Source organism: Scatophagus argus, chromosome 24 (assembly GCF_020382885.2).
Source record: "Scatophagus argus isolate fScaArg1 chromosome 24, fScaArg1.pri, whole genome shotgun sequence".
Taxonomy (NCBI): Eukaryota; Metazoa; Chordata; class Actinopteri; family Scatophagidae; genus Scatophagus; species Scatophagus argus.
The window spans coordinates 7,919,416-7,942,163 of NC_058516.1; the positions used below are offsets into that span (position 1 = coordinate 7,919,416).

At 40.3% G+C, this 22,748-nt stretch overlaps 1 protein-coding gene across 2 annotated transcripts in view; it reads left to right on the forward strand.

The window, feature by feature from the left end:
- The window catches only part of LOC124055637 (gamma-aminobutyric acid receptor subunit beta-3-like), a 28,527-nt gene extending 13,450 nt beyond the window's left edge, over positions 1-15,077 (forward strand). The window contains exons 5-10 of one of the 2 annotated variants that reach the window (XM_046382612.1): positions 983-1,065; positions 2,058-2,195; positions 6,881-7,033; positions 11,429-11,676; positions 12,103-12,171; positions 13,870-15,077. In XM_046382612.1, the coding sequence (XP_046238568.1) occupies positions 983-1,065; positions 2,058-2,195; positions 6,881-7,033; positions 11,429-11,676; positions 12,103-12,171; positions 13,870-14,241 (1,063 nt within the window). In that variant the 3' untranslated portion in view covers positions 14,242-15,077. The remainder of the gene's footprint in view (positions 1-982; positions 1,066-2,057; positions 2,196-6,880; positions 7,034-11,428; positions 11,677-12,102; positions 12,172-13,869) is intronic. The other variant, XM_046382613.1, reaches the window with a different exon arrangement.
- Positions 15,078-22,748: the final 7,671 nt, after the last annotated feature.

The following is a 22,748-nucleotide window of genomic DNA, read 5'->3' on the forward strand; positions in this document are numbered from 1 at the left end:
GGTTCATTGATGTTTTATGTAGTTTGCTCATGTATTGGATAGATTTAATTATATTTTATTTAATTTTTAAATACTGTACACATTTTGGCTCCACGAGCCACAGTCCAAAAATACACTCAATTTTAATATCATTGAAGATTAAGATCAGATATTTACATTTGAAGAGATGGAAGCAGAGACACTAAGGATGAAAAGTTTGGTCATATATTGGAAATTCAAGCTATATGTAAGCTGCAGTCTGTAATTTTAGCTGTATAATAATATCACCTAATGGGTTTCCACAGCTTCATCCGAGTCTTAAATGAATGAAGACATCCAGTGGCCAAGTGCCAAGCAGCCGGCTTTTAATCAGGGCAGACTTAACCCAAATCATTTCGAATTTGCATTTCAGTTTGCTGCTTATTTTAACTGTCTGATTATCAGCCGTTTGAGCTACATGCATCTGATAAACAAAGGGATACCTCCTCACAACCCAGTTCAGATGAGCAGCCACTTAATACTGCCAAAATGTGTTGCCTTAATTTGGTTTTTATTTGCACATTTTTATTTTTTGTTGAGGGGGACATGAACTGATGTAAATACAGGAATGAGGTTTGCGTGTCTGCGAACTGTAGTATAATTATGTTACAGTTACACAGTCAGCATTTTACATAATCTTATTTTAAGATGACAATGCCAATAGTCTCAAGTAATATGAAGACAAATGGCCATTCAGTTTCCTCCAAAGATGATAAGACAAAGTGAGGTATCGTCTTAATGCTCTAATTGCATTCGCACAGCGCTTTATGGTTTCCTCTAAAATAACTGCTGAGCTTCTTTGATGTTTTTACGATACCAATTCAAAAGGGCTGGAAAATATGATAATCACACCTTCCTTCTTTACTACCATCCCATCCATCTTCCCTTCAATACAAATCACATACAGCAACTAAAATATTCTCTCTTGCATCCTCTGTTCCCCAATCCATGTCTTCTTTTTCAGGATAACTACGACTGCAGCGTGTATGATGGATCTCAGGAGGTATCCTCTGGATGAACAGAACTGCACTCTGGAGATTGAGAGCTGTGAGTAGAAAGACTTAATGCCTTTAGGACGGGCCTATCAGCACACTCAGGCTGAGAAGAAAACCAACACACTACATATGAGACGTGAAATGTTACAGCTTGACCCGAACGATATCAAACCAGAGTTCTGCATGTCTTTGAAATAAATAGGATGGTGTTTACCTCAAAATGCAATTATGACTGATGGTAGAAGTCATCAGCTCAACTTAAAGAGGTATTCCACAGAGACTTTTCAGAGGTAATTTAGAAGAAAGAAAGTCAAGATTGAAACAGCAGAGGAAGTATAATCTTTATTACAAGTCAAACTGCAAGAAAGCAAGATGCTACGTTTTGAATAATGTACTGGCAAACACTTGCCCATTTCCACTTCCAGCAGATACAGAACAACACCACCACCAAGTCCAGTCTATTGGTTTGTCATTACAAGCAAACCTTTCCATTACCCACAGTCACAAGGTTTTAAGTTTAACATGAATGTTACAGAGCACTTCAGTAAGTCTGGGTGATTCTAAGGCTCTACTATCATTCAACATACTGCTATGAATGTCAGCACTGGTTCCTCCAGAGTGCTGTTGGTTTTCACTTTAGGCCTTTAATCTGGGACTGATTTACACCTCATACACCAGAGTACACCGACTATCTGGTAGGATAGACAACTAGGATTATCAGAGACGCATGGATCCTGTCAGCGTTCTCGTGGGTTATGTTTAGTTCCTCAAATGCAGTCTAAAAATGGAGCTGTCAAGGACAGAGAAAATGCCAGCTATTTTTGTAATTTTTCTGAAATTTTTGTGAACTCAAGTGAACCTTTTTAATGACTTGCTTTTCAAAGCAACGTCTGGTTCTTGGAAACAACTTCAAACAAGACTTTTTTTTTTTCTCCCCAAATGACAGCCCAGTTGGATGATCAGCAACACTGCATATCTTGGTCTCCAGTGATAGTTAGACAGATGGTTACACCTTGGTGTATGTGTGTGTTTCTCCTTGTGCAGATGGCTACACCACCGACGACATCGAGTTCTACTGGAAAGGAGGCGAGTCGGCTGTAACGGGGGTGACACGGATTGAGTTGCCTCAGTTCTCCATTGTCGATTACAAGTTGGTGTCCAGAAACGTCGTCTTTTCCACAGGTAAGTGCTGCACTGTGATGTGTAGTGTAATTTGGCCTCCACAAACTGAATTTCCTTTGGGGATTATCCATGACAGACTTACAAGTAGGTGTTTCATTTTAGATGATATTGTTCATTGGCTTGTTTTCAAGCTAAATATTTAAAGAATTTCTGTAGCTAGCAAACAAATCTGTGCCAAAGCTTGATCTGTTGATCTTAAATCCTCAGAGCTAAAGTTGTGTTTGTCAGTGCTTCTAATTGGGTTGAAGTGAGGAAATGTGCTGCCTTTGAAGTATCCCTCAAGTAACAGCGGCTGATGCAAGGATCCTGGAACTGTGCTGTAAACGCTGTGATTTACAGAGCAAATTGTGTCCATGTCAGATGGTCCTTGACCCCTCGAGGTGACGCTGGAGTTAATAGTTTGGTTATCATGCTGACATTTGCAAAATGTAGTTGAAAACCCCAATCAATTCAGTCAGTCAATACAATCAGTGTGACAACTGCAAGCCCATCTGAAAACCCCTGATAAAATTTTTTTTTCTGTGACATCAAATAGTCAAAGAAGATGATACACACCAAACCCTCAATGAATATTTACTGATCAAAATAGAACATGTAGAACATGGATGCTCAGGAAAAATACAAGCTTACATAAGAAAGTCTTTTGATGCTGGCATCATCATTAACTAGTGTTGTGAAACACATCAATCAAGGGTTATTTATAGGTTCACAATGACCATTTTCTTCAGAGCTTTTCATCTCATGGGTTGATTAATTAAGAGGCAGAGTGACAAGGTAAGGAAATTTATCAAGTTACTGTACATAAAAAACATTTCATGTCGTCATTAGTTTGCGCTGCCACCTTGGAGAGGAGAGTAATTTAACAATCCTCATTGCTCCCAGGGGTATCTGGATATATGCCTTGAACTTTGTACACAGAGGTTCTAAATTAATCTGATTTTTATGTGTTCGTTCACTTCTAGATACAGAGCTTTACTGATGCTCCCTAACCAACAGCCGTATAATCTGGTCAGTTGAGACACATTCCGAGAGGGCAGCTTCTCCACAGCCGTAGCGAGAGAAGAAAAGCTGTGTGACATTTAGTAATAACATAATTTCTCACTGAAGATATGCTCATGAGGAGCAGCCACACCCAGTCTGAAAAGGACATGAACAGTAAATCATTCTTTTGTTTGATTTTGGGGGTATTTTTAACATTTCTATGGAGGCTTGCACAGTATTTTTCCCCTTGTTCAGTCTTCTCAGTGCGTCTCATTCCGAGTGGCTGCTAAAGCTGCTGTATCCTTTACTTTCACCCTCATTGTCACTGTGCACATGCCTTTATCTCACAGTGTTGCATGCGTGTTTATGCCTTCGTGTGAGAATCACATCAGTTGGCCTAAGCGAGCGCACCACAGAACGTTTGTTTGTGAGAAGGGGGCATGTCCCCCATGGGCTGTGATAAAGTTTAGTGTCCAGTGGTCTGCTTCCGTGCTCTTGGCAGGACGTGTGAAGTACATCAAAGGCTCCCTACAAGGCTGGCTAATGACCAGGTTTCCTCCATCACATGTGCCACTAGCCATCATTTAATTCCCCTACCCTTTCTTCTCTCTTCCTATCTCTCTTTTCTGTCCTCTCTTGGCATCTCTCCTTCCCTCCGCTGCCTCTTTTACTACTCCCCCTTTTCCTTCCCAAGCTTCTTTACTGTATCCTTTTCTCTCTCATGCAAGAGGTGTGGTAGGATGCCAATTACCCTGCTCTCTGACAGCAAACCAGCACAGGATACACTGCATCATATATTCATGTGGAATGGGGCCCATAGCATCAATTATTCTTCTCTAAGCACACATACAAACATCGTCTATTTGTGTGTGTACATACAGTATGTATGTACATATGCAAATGCATGCGTGACCAGACAACATTGCTGTGTTGGTGACATTTGAGTGTGTGGTTTGCACATTAAGTGTTGGAGAAGCAGATGCATCTATATTTTTCACAGAGCTATCACATACATGTATTGTAAGACAGATGTGCGTTGCTCTGAAGAAGGTCTTCATTCAGAAGAAAGTGGGTTTTTTAAAAAGCTTAAAATGATTATAAAGATGACACTATTTTATTTTTATTTGTGAGGCACTGACCATTATTTACTCTACCTTTGTCCCTTTGGTTTGTGGATTTTAGACACTGCTAGACTAAAGCACACTTGTCATTTCTGTAGGGCAGCCATTTATTTTGTCAGTCTGATTTTATCAGCTGGAGCTGGCTAGGAAAAAAAGCTGATGTTTTTTTCAGTGGGGTAATTGAAAACACTCTTGTTAACTTTTTAGTGTTTCCAGTTGACTCATTTTAAAACAAGAATCCTGTAAAAGGTCTGAAATATGCTCTTGATAGATACATACATTTTGATAATGTTAAGACTGTGGCTAAAGCTGCACTTCTCAGGCAGAAAGTCAGCATTCACCAGCAGCTAATGACATATTGTTTGTATACAGAACTAGTTAGCTATGAGAGGAAAAAGGAAGAGAGGCAGGGATTTGGCTGAATGTAAAGCTGCACTATACTAGACAAAAGTATAGGGACATCTGATCATGCACCAAAAGGGACATTAATGACATTGCATTGCATTGCATTGCATGCTGAAGCATTAAGATTTCTCTTAACTGGAAGTAAGTGGCCCAGGCTGCAGCCCATCACACAAATGCCACCACAGCCCCATCCAAATACTTGTGTCTACATAGTGCATCAGAGGTGCCAATATTATCTGACACTCCTTCACTTTGACACAGTGGTACCCAGGAGTTCTAACGTTCACTTTCATGTGCTAATGGTGCTTTTCAACCTGTCACCCCACAAACTTTATGGTCGTTGGCCTTGGAAAGAATGCTTGGTTAGTTTACCAAAATAAAATATTCATAAGAAGAAAAAGCTAATTGTCTTGCTAAACCAGATTACTTCAGAAATAAGACATAACTTGGTCAGCGTCTCTGTAAAATACACCTTTGAAGGCATATGAAAACTGCCAGTGGTTACAGCACAGTGGTTACAAAACCCGACTGCGACCTCTCTGCCATGAAGGCGACAAAAGAGACAAAAAAGAGAGACAGCAGACCTCCTCCTCCTCCTCCTCTTCCTCCCACATCATCCCAGCCACCCTCCCAGACTCTATTGGTGTGCTGTCATCATCCACTCAACTTTCAAAAATCATCCCCGCATCCTGTCTCCTCTTCTTTTTCCCTTCTCCTCGTCGGCCTCACACATGGTGTTCCTCCCACTTGCGCATGCTGTTTGGTGTAGCAGTTACAGCCAGTACAGTTCTACACCCACATGCAAGTGAACCTCAGCCTCCTCTTTTCTTAAGCCACTTCTGTGCCTGCCACTGCAAAGATACTCCAGTTTAGGCTGGAGGAACTGCCATTACAGATGCATTAAAAAGAAGTGAATGGGATTTTTTAAGACCTGGGACAGTCTGTTCTCTTTTACACTCTGTAATAAAATGGATCTTTAGCATATGTTGATTTACTTGTGGCTGCAAGACTGTGTGTAAGTGAAAACTTTGACCTGCTGGTGATGCTAGATCAAGGCGGTAGAGACCCATATATTTGCTTATTAATCTGTACTGGTCCTCTGATTGCTGACTGCCCTCAAATTTCAATTACTTCAGCCAGTAGCAGTTGTAGTGCATAATAACATTTGATGAACAGCTCAACCATTTACAATAACACATTGGGATTTTATTGCAATCTTATTTATAGTAGGCACAGAATCTCAATGAGACTGTGTGTATTATTCTGACTCTCTGTCCAACTCGGCACACAAGTGTGCAGTTGATTGGATCCACGCTCGCCACAAGTGGCTTTGGCTGAAACCCGCGGATTGGCTTTCAGTACAGCATAATGGCCCCCACTTCTCCAATACGAACCGAAATTGGAAAAATAGCTAAGAATAGTGGGAGTAACGAGCCATAGATTCAACCCATAAAGACACAAATGCTGGGAGATGGATGAGGTATCGCGTATTGGCCATATATCAGTCTAGTGCACACGCGCCCATATGCTGTTTATATTCCGGGTCATGGAAAAGTAATGGCAGAAATGCTCGCTAATGACATACCTTGGTGAGGAATATTATTTCAAATTCCTGACTTATGAAGCATCAGAGCCAGGGCCACATGCATTTATAAAACTGTTATGTAGTAATGCCGAATCCCTCAGAATCCTCATATGAATTATGTAGGTGGACGAGATGCGAAGAATTGATAAATCAAAAACGTGCTGAAATTTTTATCACCATCCTGAATATTGTGTCACATCATCACAAAATAGGGTTACAGTTTTGTGTGTGTGTGTGTGTGTGTGTGTGTGAGAGAGAGAGAGAGAGAGAGAGAGAGAGAGCTTGTGTGTGTTTGCACTCATCAAGAGGATACTTGTTACCATGGCAATAAATCCAACCCATGCTACCGGGGTTGTCATAGAAACTGAAACAAAAACACAAGGTATCCCTGTGTGCTCCAATAAATAATAAAAGTTAGATGTTGCATTCAGTGTCAACATTTTAATGTTTTAAGTCACTTCTTTAAGTCAGTGGAACCAGGTTTACTTTTGTAAATTAATTTTATGTGACCTTTAGTATTTCCTTAAAAATTTCATTTCTCAACCAAAAGATTTAAATGCACTTGCTCCTGTCTTTGTCTCCTCGTTCCTTAGGTGCCTACCCTCGACTATCTCTAAGCTTCAAGCTGAAGAGGAACATCGGCTACTTCATCCTGCAGACATACATGCCATCGATCCTGATTACCATCCTCTCCTGGGTCTCCTTTTGGATAAACTATGATGCGTCAGCAGCCAGAGTGGCATTAGGTAAGAAGCAGTGGCAGTTCAGGAGCAGGTATTTGGCTTTCTCGTATGAGTCCAGTAACCAAAGTGGGGCTGCAGCCTTCCTGTTGGGTGATGTGGAGGCTGTCATGGCACTAGTGGGAGCTTTGGGGAATGGCTTGCAAATGGCTGGTGCCAAGTGAAACATTATTTTGTCTGCCATAAAGGGAAAAGAGAAATAAGATCTGCCTTTCATTAACATAATAATAGCTAATTGATTTTAATTGCAATCATGTGAGCTTCAATTTTCCAACTGTTTTTGTGCTTTGTGCCTCTCTTGAGGGGAAAAAAACAACTACACAACCTTGACTTGGACCAAACTGGGTCATCCCTTGTGTTTGTATTTGCTGTGGTCACTGAGAGGCCTCCAGGAGCAACAAAAACATCCCATCTCTAATGAGCATAATTTCACTTCTGACTGACTACTTGTGTGGGTGCGAGGGCCCACTCACTGTGGGGCTTCTGCGAGCAGTAAACTCGGCAGAGAGGGAAGCAGTAGGTCACTTGTTTTTCAATAATGATTCCTCACAGGTTTCAGCAGTTTTGTCTTTTGAATGCAGAAATCTCATATTGAACCGAATGTTTGGGAGGAACACACGTACCGTTACACTCCTATAATCTACCTGTTTCAATTGATTGCTACTATGGCCCATAGATCATCTTTAAAGGGATAGATAATGGAACAGTAATGACCTTAACACATCATAATGCTTTTTGGAAAACATGCTTTGATCCATTACCTGTTATGCACGGGCACACACATAGCTGGTTAGAGAGTGGAATGGATATCTGAAGAGCACCAGCGTGTGTGTGTGTGTGTGTGCATGTGTGCGTACTTGCTTTTGTCTGTTTCACATCCATCTCTATTTGCCTGCTCGAACTGGCTGGCTTTCTTTCATTAAGGCACACATGCAATATCTGGTCATTAATGCATGCCTCTGAGTATACACTTGTATTTGTTTTTATGTTTGTGTGTGTGTGTCCATGAGTGGGGGGATGTGTACATGTGAAGTCCTTGCTAGCTCCAATATCCGGTGTGCACCTCCTCAGTTGAGAGGCAACCGGAGGTCCATTCACTTCTCCTCATGGATTATTTCGAGCTTTCAGCAGGTATCTCAATGGTGAAAGAGTGTGTGTGTGTGTGTGTGTCTCCTCGTTTGTGTGTGCAAACCTGCCAGTAAGAGCAGTGTAATGATCAGGGAGAAATCAATTCAAGGAGGCAGCAGGCAAACAATTGAATTGTTTGAAGGAGAATCTCATTTTCCTGAGCTATTTCCAAGGACTGTGAAGTTACAAACGACCTGCTCACACCATAATCTGGTTGCAGCCCTTTTCCCACAGTCATGCCATTCATTCATAATCATATTACATGAACAGTCGAGGTGTGGGCATTAGCTGTAATTGGTGTGGGAGCACTTCTAGTGTAATTGTAGACAAGTTTGAATCTACTGCATTTTTTCCCAGACTTTGGAAACCTTTTTTCTCTCAACCGCAGACTCCCAAAATGACAAGTCTTGAAACATTGTGCATGCTAACGAGATAGCTGGCAATTTGTGCTGTCTGTGAGTGATGAATGAGAGTGCTCAATTAGCACTGCTTTGATTTACAGCCCATGCTTCTATTCTCGCAGTTAACATTCATCGCAGTTTCACACACTTTATTGCATCCTACATGATACCTTTTCCTTTTTATAATGTTGAGCCATGTTGCTAATGGCCTATTGGCTTGTGATTAGAGGAGGTTTGATTGCTGTGTGCCTTTGTTCCAGCTGTTAAGGTGGAAAAGAGACTTAGGGACATATCACCAGAGGAAGGGGGTGGGGGTGCAGTGTGAGCAAAGAGGGAAACCACCACGAAATGATGGTGCGATCTGCAGAAGTGGGGGGAGGGAGAGATAGAGGATAAATGTAGGGGAAAAGGGGGAGAGATTGAGGCAGAGTGAGAGATAGGGCAAGAAGCAGGGAACAATGGAACAAGACAGAGAGAAGGGGTGAGAGAGACAGAAAAAGAAACCCTATAAAACTATATTTCTCCCCGGAGAGTGTAACGGCGTGATTGAAACGGAGGGAGGCCCACAGGCGCATGGTCCTGTGATTAAATTGTCCAAACAGGGAGCGAGGGAGGGTGCAAAAGAGAAGAAGGAGAGGAGGAGGAATGGAAGGGAGGGAGTGAAGGACAGCGAGTAATGGCACAGCTGAGAGAACACCTATAAAGAAGGTTGTTGTTAAGGGGAAAAAAAACAAAACAGATTGAACTGTCCAATAGTGGCAGAGACATAGAGCTTGTGCATGTGCACTCTCGTTCTCGTTCACACACCCGCTTCTCACACGACAACACACATGCATGCACACACACGTGCACGAGTGGTGTTGGCTTTGTAATGTGCCAATAAATCACACTAAGGGCTAGATTGACCTTAGCTATCCCATTCCCTCCTCCACCACCCTGGCTGTTCCTCGTCTTTTCACTGTACTTTATGAGACACACACACACACGCACACACACACGCATGCTCCAAAAACCTTGTTCCTATGTGTTATATGAGTGGTCTGGCCACTGATAGGCCCCATTTATTTCCAGCATGGGTAGATAAAGTAGTAGAATTAAATCTGCCATATATCTATAAAGAGATAAGATGTAGTGTTATTGCATCACAGGAGGTCAGGGTTTGCACGAATATGAGTAAGAAATGTGTTTATTCGCTGCAATTTGGCACGTGTATGGTGGTGCTGAAAGATGCATTCCATGTGCATGGTAGCAGAGCTGCAGAACACAAACTAATATGGAAACACTGCACAGAACAGTGGAAAGGAGTTGCAGAGCAATGCTAGTGTTGTTTTTTGCAGCAGTTAATGAATGTGACGTGGTGCGTCTCTCTTACAGTGGTGCTGAAATACACGAGGTGCCTTTACTGGGATGGCAAATAACCACGCCACTCGGTACCTCTTGTGGTTAAGGTTACTAAGAGCTGGGGGCTAGATACATGCAGCACTATTCTAATGAGTTATTTCTGCTTGATGACCAAAGGGGCAGTTGGGAGGTTTCAAGGGAGACCTTTGAATTTCAATGAAGCACAGGGTTATGTACTCACCTACTAGTAGCAGGGTGTGTGTTCATGCAAGTAAAATATGATAGCACATGAAAGTGATCAGTGTTTTCTTTGTTAGAGCACTCAAGCAAAGTACATGAACAAGGGATTTTTTCCCCCACTGCATCAACCCTGCTCTTAACTAACAGATAAAATAGCCTCAGAAACAAGCTTTCTTTAAAAAAATAAACTTGTTTCTATAGTAACATCGAGGACATCTGTTGGATTTTTTTCCAACATGACCTCAAGATGCCTGACAAGATAGCAGCATCTGCTCAGGATGGTGAGGTGCTCTGTTAAGACAGGCTTCTGCCAGACAGGCTTGGACTAATTAAGTGTCAAATTTACTATCCCAGTTAGATTGAATGAGTAATGAGTAAATGTTGCAGGGGAAAAAATGTCTTAGTTTTATATTTTATTCTTTTAAATGATGCCGTGTGATCTAAAGAGGTAGAATTCACTGTGTGTTTATCTAAAAGTCTCAATTAAAAGAACGAGAGAAGAATTAGACAGAGCAAGAGTTTGCCTTTTAGTTCTGAGCTTATATTTAAAATGAAATAAATATAGCTTATTACCACTGAAACTATCTGTCATACTCATAGTAAGATTTCTCACAGCTGTAGTGTTGTGGTGAAGAAGAGTGATGTTATTCTCCATTCAGTCCATCAGAACTGAACAGGAGTCATTTGGAAAAACCTTTTTGACAGTTAAACTTTATAATTCTCATTGTTTTTTCCTCAGTCTTCTGACCAACAGCTTCATGTATGGTTAGATTTGGCGAGATATATTTATTTTAAACAAAATCATTTTATTTTAGTGCAATTACTCTTAATAATATTAATGTCAATGCAAATATAAACACAAAATATAAATATGATACGAAAAAAATGTCTAATGCTGATCCGAATACAATCCTAATAGCTGTGTTTTGCAGAGTCAGGTAATAATTCTGTGTGGGTTCATCATCGGGTTACAGGCAATCCCTGTCCCTGTTAAACAAATGACTTAATGTATTGCCAATTGATTCATTTCCTGTTGATGATTAACTTATTGACAATGCCTTTCCAGCCTTTCCACTACTAAATCAACATTGCTAACACAAATATGGATGTTTTATATTATTTATCACTAATACTCATGATCCATATAATGGGGTACATTTTTTTCATTGCTATCCTCATTAAACCATCATGAAAGAGCACCTAGTGGTTTCCAGCTCCTGCTGTTGTATGTTATTTAGTAAGAATGACACTTGAATAAAAACACTGCATTTGACTTTTTCCTTATCAAAAGGAATCACCACGGTGCTGACAATGACCACTATCAACACCCACTTGCGAGAGACGCTGCCCAAGATCCCCTATGTCAAGGCCATCGACATGTACCTGATGGGATGCTTCGTCATGGTCTTTCTGGCCCTGCTGGAGTACGCCTTCGTCAACTACATCTTTTTTGGGAGGGGCCCTCAGATGCAGAAGAAGCTGGCGGAGAAGGCGGAGAAGGCCAACAACGAGAGGGCAACCAAGTACGACGCTGCAAGGGTGAGTTGGGATTTGCTGACTGGCTCAGTGGATGAATGGTTGAATCAAACAGTAAAACCAATGAATGAATGAATAGGTTCAAGGTGAGAATGTTGAGGTTGTTACTGATTTTTGTGGCCTGTGAGATTGATGTTGAATCAAGTACGACTCTGGTGTGAATATTTTGTTATTTCCTCAGCAAATTCCTGCAGCACTGTAGAAAGAGCAGCACAAATTTTCCAATTGATCTAAGTTTTTCGTCCTCCCAAAATGAATTATGAAACAGCCTTGATGCTGCAGTTATTATACAATGAACTTTGTCAGCTCACTTTTTGCAGGCATCTGAATCCCCTGTGGAGGCTTCAGTCGCCACAATATGTTGCTTTTCAAAAGAAAACTTTCAGATATTTGTTCCCCACATGTGGCTGAATGTTTTCATCTCCTCAGGAGGCAGGTAGTAGGACCGCATCCCTAAAACGGTCCAATCAGGTTAAGGGTCTTCGCCACTCACGCTCGGTGAGTTGTCCGTCCAGTGAGACTCTTCAATATCCTTGGGTCAACTCTGCCACTGCCATCAGCTGACATGGATGTTTTTATTTTTATTATTAATTTTTTGCCTTAATGCAAAAATATTTCCCATCCATGGAATGAATCAAGCAACAGCAGACATCTTCATGACATTGACATGTCCTCAGGAGTCTTCATTTTGACTTTGACTTTTTCATCATGGTTTCCTTCTACATTGAAATGATGCTCATGCTCGATCTCGCTTTGGAAAATTGCTGTTTGCAGATATGGACAAGTTTCTTCTTCCAGCGGTCATCCTGAATGCATGCTGTCTGTCTGTGTGTCGTTTCTCATTGAAATCATCATTAAAAGCCACATTTCTCACGCAGCTTTCACGAAGTGACATTGCGCATGTTAGGATGTGGTGAAGCAGTCTGACATTTAGCAAGTAGTTACTGCTGAGGTCCCCCATCATGCATCTTTGTTGCATTAGTGACAGCAACAGAGGTTCATTCTGAAATGCAATAAAATCTGAAAATAGTTAATGGAACTGAATAGCAGGATGTGTGTTGTTGAATATTATGAACACTGGCATTGTGGGGCACCTAAACACAGACTGCACGAATGATCCAGCTCTGAAATTTGCGCAAAACAATGCAAGTTAACTTCTTTTTTTTGGTGAAAAGAACCTGTTTGACCTGTGCAAACACTAAAAGTTTGACAAAGGGAAATGTGGGACTTCCACAGTTGCTACATACATACTGCATGAATGATTGCCATTGCTCATTATTGTTGATTGCTGTTTTTGGTGCACATATCATAGGCATGGAGTATGATGTATCTCCTGTGTGTTTAGCTGAAGTGTTAAAAGTAACGATGTGGTCTTATAGTCTTTCAGTCTGTGAAAAAAGCCTTCATGGGATTCAGAGGAAGTTCCCCAACTTGAAACAAGGCACCCAAGTCCAAACAGTACATGCTATTTCAGTTACTCAGAATAAAAATTCTAAAATAAAAAATTCTTTGATCATTCCCTAAAAGGCAAACTCTCCTGTTATTCAGTCATGCAGAGCAGCCAACATTGGATTGTCTCCAGTGCTGCAGCTTAGTCATTTTAAGTTGTAACAAATCATGAATGATCATCTGGAATGGCTGCCATTGACACAATTCCCTCATGGAGGTGAGTGGCAGGCACATGAGACAGAAGCTGTGTCTGACACTACCTCAGTTATTTATCCTTACACAAGAAACACTCAAAAATCCTTCTCTTTGATGTGCAAAGTATGTGTGAGCATTATAAGTTACTAGTCTGTATAGTTTTACATGGAGACAGAAATTTTTGCTGTTTTGTAGGAATGTTTGAGGGAATGGGTATCAATTCCACCTTTAAAATTTCCAAAACTTAAAAAGGGGTAGTTTTAGGATGTGCAATTTGGAGTGCTCACTAGTTGCCATGGCAATATAGTAAGAATATAGAAAGGCCCCCCACCCCATCTAAAATGTATACAGTCACTTCAAGCAGAGCAGCCTGTGCCTGGTAGGCCCATTCTCTAATCCTTGTGTGATTACAGCCACATTTCATGGTTTTGAATCCAGTGTACAGTACATTGAGGAGAGTGCCTCACAGCTTCAGGTAGTGCCCCTTCTAGCTGTTCCATTTACTTGTGCCCAGTGTGGTTAATTAGTTTTCTCATTTCTCTATCCATTCAGGCAGAACCACATGGCCACGGGAACATCCTGCTAACCACCCTGGAGATCCATAACGAAGTGGCAGGAGGTGAGATCACCACCAGCGTGGCAGACATTAGGAACTCTCAGTCCATGGTGCAGTTGGACAGCACGGCCTCGACGAACATCCAGTATCGTAAGCAGAGTGGTGGGATTGGCCCGCGCTCTGCCAGCCGCCACTCCCTAGACCGGTCTGCCCAGATGAAACGCAGCCGCCTGCGGAGGCGGTCCTCGCAGCTCAAAATCAAAATCCCCGATCTGACGGATGTGAACGCCATCGACCGCTGGTCACGGATCATCTTCCCTTCCGTTTTCTCACTGTTCAACCTCGTCTACTGGCTCTACTACGTCTGATTAGACTGTTTTGTTGAGATGTCTGTTGTTGTTTGATTTTCTTTTTCATTTTGTTCCTTTTTCTTCCTTTTTTTCTGTTGCTTTTATACATGATGGTATCTGTCAAGTTAAAGACTGCAACATTTCCAGATAAAAAAAAAGAGCCCACTGAGAAAGGACTACAGAGTTTTGAACCAAGTTCTTGTCAAATTGTTTTTATATTTGCAGTCTTTGAATCCTTAGTACCAAGGTCTTTTTATTTTCTAAAGTACGTACTGTGATTGGGACTTGTGTCAGTCATTTTCCAAACTTTACCCTTTCAGTAACATGTAAATAGAGAGATACAAGCCAGCAAATTGAACAAATAATAAGTATTTGCAAAAAAAGAAACAAAATAGCAGTAAATATAAGGGTTTTTCTAATCAAACAAGACAGGTAAGAAAACTTTGTACTACACAGGTGGTCAGATAAGTGCAGGCAATCCCTTAAAGCCCATTGAACAAACTAATGTATGTTTGACTGGTACCCTATGCACTGTTAATGCATGTAATGATCAGCCATAGTGTGAAAATAATGACTTCTTTTTTTTGCCTTGGGTTATGTTACTTTATAGAAGACAAAAAAGACTATATGTATTTATTTATAGTATTGGTAATATACAGTATACATGCTGTTAACTATATCATGCATTGATCTGGTAAACCTTTACCCAAACACAATAATTCCATGTTGAGGATTTTGTCCTCTGTTCAGGATGATTGTGACTCAGGTTCTGAATTTTTTGCTATTTGGCATGATTTTTCTTATCAAAAGAGAAATGTCACTGAAATATCCTTTTTTTGGGAATTTGATAAGCAGAAAAAAGCACAAATACAAGTGAAACTGCCATTGTATTACTTCTATCAACAGTGCTTCAAGTGATAGCATGGCAGAGCATGCTTTTTCTTGTGAAAAGAGAAATGTCACTGAAATATCCTTTTTTTGGTAATTTGATAAGCACAAAAAAAACGCACAAATACAAGTGAAACTGCCATTGTATTACTTCTATCAACAGTGCTTCAAGTGATAGCATGACAGAATTGCACTCCAATCTCTCAAACTTCCTCAAAAACAATTGTCTGACTTTAACTTTAACAACTGCCAAGGGCCTTTTCGGCGACACAGTTACTCTACCCATTAAATATTCTGATATTTTTGTACTCTGTGTCTTCAGGTATCCATTTGATTTCCTAACCTGTGTTGTTGGATTTTTCTTTTCTTTTTGCTCAATGCTAACTCAGCTTTGATCAAGTGGAGGAATGAAACCCATGTTTTTGTACATAAGTACATAAGTATGTATATACATAAATGTATATATATATATGCTGTGTCTACAACCCAAAATGAAAATGAAATAATGAGCATTTTGTGATTGTCATACTGGCTATTAACTGTCAGACCAGTGCAAAAAAAAAAAAAAAAAGAAAAGAAAAAAAAAAGGATTAAACAAATTAATCAACGGGCCAGTTTCAGGCATCATTTTAGTTTTTGAGGGGCACTTTGTATACATTTCTCCTCCAACATCTGACTATGTTGAAGTTCCAACCAGACACTGTATGTATGTTCACACTGCGTTTTAGAATTACCGTATGCCCCTGCCATACAGCAGAAAGTGATGTAAATGGTTTCAGTCATTCTGCAGACGGACCTCGATAACCGGTCTGTCGACTAATAAGCACATACTAGCACTGAATGTATTGGATCCATTCTTCAGGGAGAGGATAATGAGCCATGGTCATCATTTCTCCATCAGAATGTAACGCCCATTCCTATGTTGCAAGTGACAAAGAGAGGGGACAAAATGGTCCTATATGAGCGTGCATGCGTGTGAGAGAAATGGGAAGTGGTTATAAGGAGAGCTTGAGAGATGAAGGGTGTGGGTAGACCATTAAAAAAAAAAGAAAGAAAAGAAACTCTCCTGCCCAACTCTTGATAAACTGTGTGCCATTCCACTGAAGGTCGCAGAGCAATCAACCAGTTACAACTCATGGACGATGTTGTAAATTCTGATACATACACATAAATACACTGTTTGTGCATGTACATGAATTCATGTAGAAAAACAACGCAACTCGATGGCATTGAGTTCTGTTATGATTGAGAATCTCGATCTGTACAAGAGCTGCTGACAGTAAGAGTTGGGATCTAGCTCTGAAGTTGTAAAGTTTTGTGTGTACAGACTGGTTGATATAGGACTTAGATTTGAATGTATTGTACTTGGATTGTTACTGCACAAATTCTGGAGACAGGATTGACTTCAACCCTGATTAATTAGGGCTCTAGTTGATTTCACATACAAGTGACCCCAAGTCTCTTGCTGGTTTCTTGACCTGTTTTCTACTGTGTAGATGGGGCACAGTGCACATATTGCCTGGGTACAAAAGAAGGAAGTTTCAGTAATTAATTTATCTCTCTCTATAACAAGCCAAACTATCTTGCTAAATGTTGTGTTCAGAAAGAATCTGACTGCTGTACAGCTCACATTTTCCCCAAACGGCCAACTGTACTTTAGTCCAAGTTAGCTAGCAATTGGTGCATGTGTGTAGGAGTGTGTCTGTGTTCAGTTCAACCTCTGACTGAACTTGCCAGAAACTCTGTTACTTCTATACTGCACCTCCTTTTTCCTCTCAGCTCTGCACGTTTAAAAAGCTGATTCATAAAGCCATGGGATGTGCGCAGTTTTTTAAATAATGTTCAACTTGCGTGTCTTTTCTGTGGACTTTGTGTGCAGTTGCAGGCGTTCTGTCTGAACCGACTTGGGTTTCGGACACAAAGCAATGTTTCGTGATCTCCTGCATTGTATCCAACGTATGCTGTGTGCAGTTCAGATGAGGAAATCTGTACCTAAAAGATTTGAGAAAAAAAAAATCTTCCTGGTTTACTGGTTTGCTCTGATTTAAACTTTCAAGTCATGTCATTGTATGAGTCATTTTTTTTTAAAAATACCAAACTCATTAGTGCAGTTGAAAAGTGAAAGAGACAACTCATGAAGTCTAGATACTTGTTTATCATGCATGCAACTACAATTCCTAACTTGGGAAGATTTTTTTAAAAGATATTTTGCAAACCCATTTACGAGGACTGCCAAGTGCTCGTTTTAGAGATGACATTATGCCATGTGAGCCTACATAAAGAAGAAAAAAGAAAAAAATATATATATAATAAAGAAATAAAAAGTCATCAAAGACTTCAGGTGTTGTATGGCCTTGGTCCCATAATGGAATGTGAAATGTTCTGTGCTGCCACAAAATGTATTTAGGCTTAGATTTTTATTGTATATCTCTGTATGTTTTTCTTCCTTTTTCAATAGGTTATCATGTTAAACCATCAAATAAATTAAACACATTGTACCTGTGTACTTGGTATTGTGAGCATGCATGACACTCCACAAAAGAATCTACACCATACATGCTAATATAGGAACTTCAAAACATCCAAAAAATCATAACAGACTTTTTAATAAAGCCTGGGAAAACTGACATGATAAAAATGTTGCCTGTACACATGCCAAGACTTCAGAGTATCACCTGTACAGGTGCCCTAGAGCAGTTCATTAAATCCCTAGCAGTTCCTGGTGCAGCTACTCAGTTATATTCATGTGTATGAAGTGAAGTTTGTGAATGTGTGTGTTGATGAACAAGAGTGCAGTAATTCCCTGGATAAATAAAGGTTGGGAAAAGAAAAAACACTGTGGAGGTTATTATTGGGCATCGTAACTGTCAATTTCACATCCTACTCAGCTAACAGGAAGTTCCTAATTCCCTCAGCAATTTTCCTGTACAAGTGACAAAAAAGACAAATGAAATGTAGCAAATTTGCAAAATTCTACATCACTATGCACGTGAGGTTTTTTAACCACTGAAATCCAGAACAGTGCCATCTTTTGAGAGATCTTTCTAAGTGTCCGTTTAATTTTAATTTAGTGTTATTCACTTTTATGCAAGCTGGGATTTACTTAAGATAAAATAGGTGAGAAGTGTAGGAAACTACAGTTTGTAGGGGACTCAAAAAACTTAACACCTCATTCAAGTTTCCTGCAACCTTCCTCCAGATGAGATTAGCCTTCCAATCAGTCAAGTAATCATGCTATGGGCAGGTGTCCTCCAACCCACTGTGATATGTGATTTCACAGGCTGATTTTTCTCCTTGTTCAAAGTCGGCAAAATCAATTTGGGGGGAGGGGATTCATGTCAAATAATAGATCGGTGAGAGGTACGCTACACCAGAGCCCCAGAACAACTATATAGTGTAATGTGTATTTACAAAGAGTTTCCTGCTTTAAAGCTAATGATTATAATTAGGCCAATAGAAGGAGGTCGGAGCCAAAGGGAGCCACACAGAACTATTTTTGATTCAACACACAACAGCACATTTGCACTGAATGTGGAACAAAAAAAGTTTTCTCCTGTAAATCTGGGTGCTAGATCTTCAGCTTATTTTAAAGTTTAGGACACACAATTATTCCACGGCGCTCAGATTATGACATACACCGTCAGTTTACTTTTGGCAAAGGAGACGTTGGAAATATAGTATGCTAATAGTGTAGCCAGCCCTGCTGATGCTGAGGCAAACCTGGATTCACTATGGCTATAAATAATAGATTGAGTTTCATTTACTTTAAGGGCCAGCTGGGTTGGTAATCCAAGGAATGCACTTTATCAGGGATGAGTCTGTCTCAAATAATGTGGTCTCATGGGACTACACATAAAAAGATACAACTGGGAAGCTCTGTGGAGGGTTTTTACTGTGGATAACAACAATGAACAGTAAACCTGTCTGAAACTGTTAAAAACAATTCATCACCTACTGAACAGGGAGCTCAGAGCAGTATGTTTATTAGTCACAAATACTACTCAACCTGTAAAAACATCTGTAAAATGTATATCAGAAAATGACTCAAGCGTGAATTCATGGACAGAAAGCCCACATTACAGGTTTTGGAGGTTTTAAAATTGAAAAGTAAGGACATCTCGGACTGCTGCAGCAATTTTCACCATTCATTTTTTAAAAATCTCTTTCTTGCAACTTGAAAAGAAGCACTAAAAATTGAAAGAGGGGCCCCTTTAAAAGTGCACACATTCAAAAAGTCATAGAAGGGAAGCCTATGAAGGCATACCATCTGACTTCCTCAATTTAATCTGGATGAGCCACCCATACACAAAAAGGTGACAAAAACAAAAAGCATTTGCAGTGTTGTTTCACACCCATTCCATTATAGCTTAATGCTTCAAATTTCACATCCATTTTGACTAGTGTACAGTATTTTTGAATTCTTTTGGAAGAAGAAACTCAACATCAATGACAACAACAAAAACAGTTTGGGCCTTGCAATGCTTAGATTAGTGCTGTCTGCAGGAGGAGAGGACGAGTGTGATCACCTCCCTCCATCTCAGGTAGAGAAAATATAGGTTGTCTGAATAACACACACTACTTATGCATAATCACTTAAGAAAATGCTGAGCTTGGCTTTCCAATTCCCTCCTGTTCCTACACAGCATGAGAGTCCCTTGGGGTACATGTGATTACAGGTTTTTAATCTTTTTTTTCTTTGGAGCCTTTATCATGCATATAGGAGTTTTAACCCCAAGGTATATTTCACAGTTTATCGTTAATAATCATTAAAGAATATCATTGTTCAGCAGTTTGAGGCAGCTGTTGTTGATAAAAAGGTATTTTGTCTTTTAAGACCTGCTCAAGCCCAGACAGTGAAGCAGCTCAATGTTTTTGGCAGGCCGAGTATGTCATAATGAGACCTGGTCAGTCATGAGGGCTAATGGGAAACACAAGGCCAAATAATTTCAATAATCAGGCTTGATGGAGGGTCAGATCATTATGGTGGCTCAGGTGTTCTAAGCAGAAAAAGGGGAAGAAAATTCTATGTTGCAATGGGGTGTCAGAGGAGGTTTAATATAGCATACCCCAGTCAATATGTTTGTTTATCCAGCCGTACCTACTTACCCAACTTCTTATTCACAGTACGTACAGTTCTTGCCTCTGTATCATCACACAACCAAAGAACAGATTTGTGAGAGACTTCTTGTGCTGTCAAACTGTTTCTGGCACATCAAGTCCCCAGATCATCTCTGAACTTGGTTTTGAGAGGGGGGGGTGCATTCCTACTTCTCTAATTTTGTCAGTTTCTTTTGCTGTGTTGGAAACAACTGTCCCCCAGTCCTTATTTTAGAACATCCAAAAAGATAAATAAATGATTTCAGTTCGTACCAGAGCTTACAGTCCCACCTGGTGTTTCTCAGAAGTGAGCTGGTCGTTGAGAGGATGACAGGGATATTGATAGATGACCTCAGGCAAACAAGATGCCAAGCCGCTAATAAAAAGCACTCAAGAGGGCCATAAACCAAAAGTCAACCAAAGGTTATCGGAACAAAAGAAACAGTACACACATATATATGTATATATTTTTTTTACAAACAGCATCCTCTCCATCTGCCTTGTTATCACTCATCAGCTCAATCTGGATGCTGAAGCCTAAAATAGAAACAAGCTATTCACATAGGAAAAAATATGGCAAGTGGTAACCAGACGGATAAAGACTTTGCCTCAGGGCTTGACAGCGTTGACTGCCAGAGCAAAGGATCTGCATCTGTATAACCACTCAAAGTTATGATAGAGCTTAGATGTTCAGGGGATGTGTTGATGAATAATGTCAAAACTACACACAAATTATAGCTCTTCATTTACAGACGGTAAGCCTTGGGAAGACTTCATGAGGAGTTTTGGGTGTGGGGGACAGGCATGACCTGAAGCACAGTGGGGATCCCTGGTGACTGACTTATCGCTCTCATAAACGAGCAATGAGCAGAATATGAATATTTAAGAATCATATACATTTTTAATTTCTTGTCAAGAATTAGACAAAGATGAGAGACAATTTTTATTACACCAGTGTGGAAATGGGGTCACAATAGTAGAAAATAACAATACAACAAGAAAGATGCACAAAAAGAAGATGCGGGACAGAAATATGCTTCCAACGAGCGACATAACTTATGCTTAAACAAGACAAGGGCCTACAACGTGCCAGTTGCAGGTGGCACGGGCACTGAAGTTGTTGTAATGGGAATATGAAGCAGCTTATCAATACAAGTGTCCCGTTTTTCTTGCTACGTATTTGTTTAGCCAGGCTGAAGGTGCAGAGTGGACAAATCAAGGTGGATTCTCAACCCTAATGACTGACCCAAATAACCGCCTTTGAAAACCCACGAGGCGGCGAAGATTCAGCCCGCGTTTCTTGTTGAGAAACTCACTGAATGAATTCTTTCTGATGTCTTCTTTCTTTCTTTTCTCCCCTCCCTGCCTGCCAACTGACATACTTTCTTTTAATTCATCAGTAGCATGGCGAGCAATGGAGGGAGCGTGGGACAGAGTAGGAGGGAGAAGGGAAGGATGGAGAGAGAAAGAAAGTCTGTTTCACCATCAAAAGACTGTCTTGGAAACTAAGGGGAATACATTGACTCTTCGATGTGCTTTTTGATGATGCCTTTCTGTTTTATGAACTCAGTGATACACAACAGCAGCAGCTGTGTATTTAGCCTTCTTCTCCCTTTCCCGCATCTCAGCACTCTCATCGTTCATTAACCTCTCTCTTGCATGCACTCTCGTCTCTCATTAATACCTGTCTTTTATTTTGTAAGACACACTTCCTGGCAACAGCTAGCAGCCAAGGATGTGCTGTACAAGACAATATTTTGATGGTTCATACCTCCCGAACCTTGTGTGATAAACTTGCCTGTATGAGGCAACTGTGTATCCCAGATCATTAAACATTTAAAGAGTGATTCCCCAGGTGTCTGATACTACAGAGAACAACATGTTCTATTATGTATGTCCCAGAAACAACTCATATGTTAAGTCACATCTGCTTACTGCAATAATTATTAGTAAAAAAATTCAGGCTCTTTGGAGATAGATTAAAGGGAATACTGACCACTGGTTTGCTTTGTCTAACTGGAGAGGAAAGTTGTGCACAGCGGTTCACAATCAAACATGATTGCATCTGGTGTACAGCTGCCTTGGGCTCTTTGGAGAATATGTTAAGCATTTGTCTACTTAGGTTAGTAGACAAACCAAAAGAAAGTTTTCACCAGACTCCTCTCTCTGCTTTATGGAACATTTTAGCATCTTTGTTTGGTTTTTACAGCCTGCAGCTTTCATGTTTTAGCTCCCTCTCACCGCCATTATTTTGTTCTCCATTTTACATTATTTTCAGTGAAAAAGCTCTGAAAACCAAGTGCACACTGACTGTCCACCACCAAATTGCTATCACAGTTAGCTGGTGAGCACAGTGGAGCATTCAAGAGAGAGTAGTAGTTGGAGGAGGGCTTTTAGTTCAGTTTTAAAGCTTAAAAAAATAATTGGAAGCTTGATATTATGTGAGGCTTTCACATTGTTCTGATGTTTAGTATGTGCTTCATCACAGTGTTGATGAAGTCACATTGTTCAGTGTGCCTACAGGTGGAGCAGAATTTGTG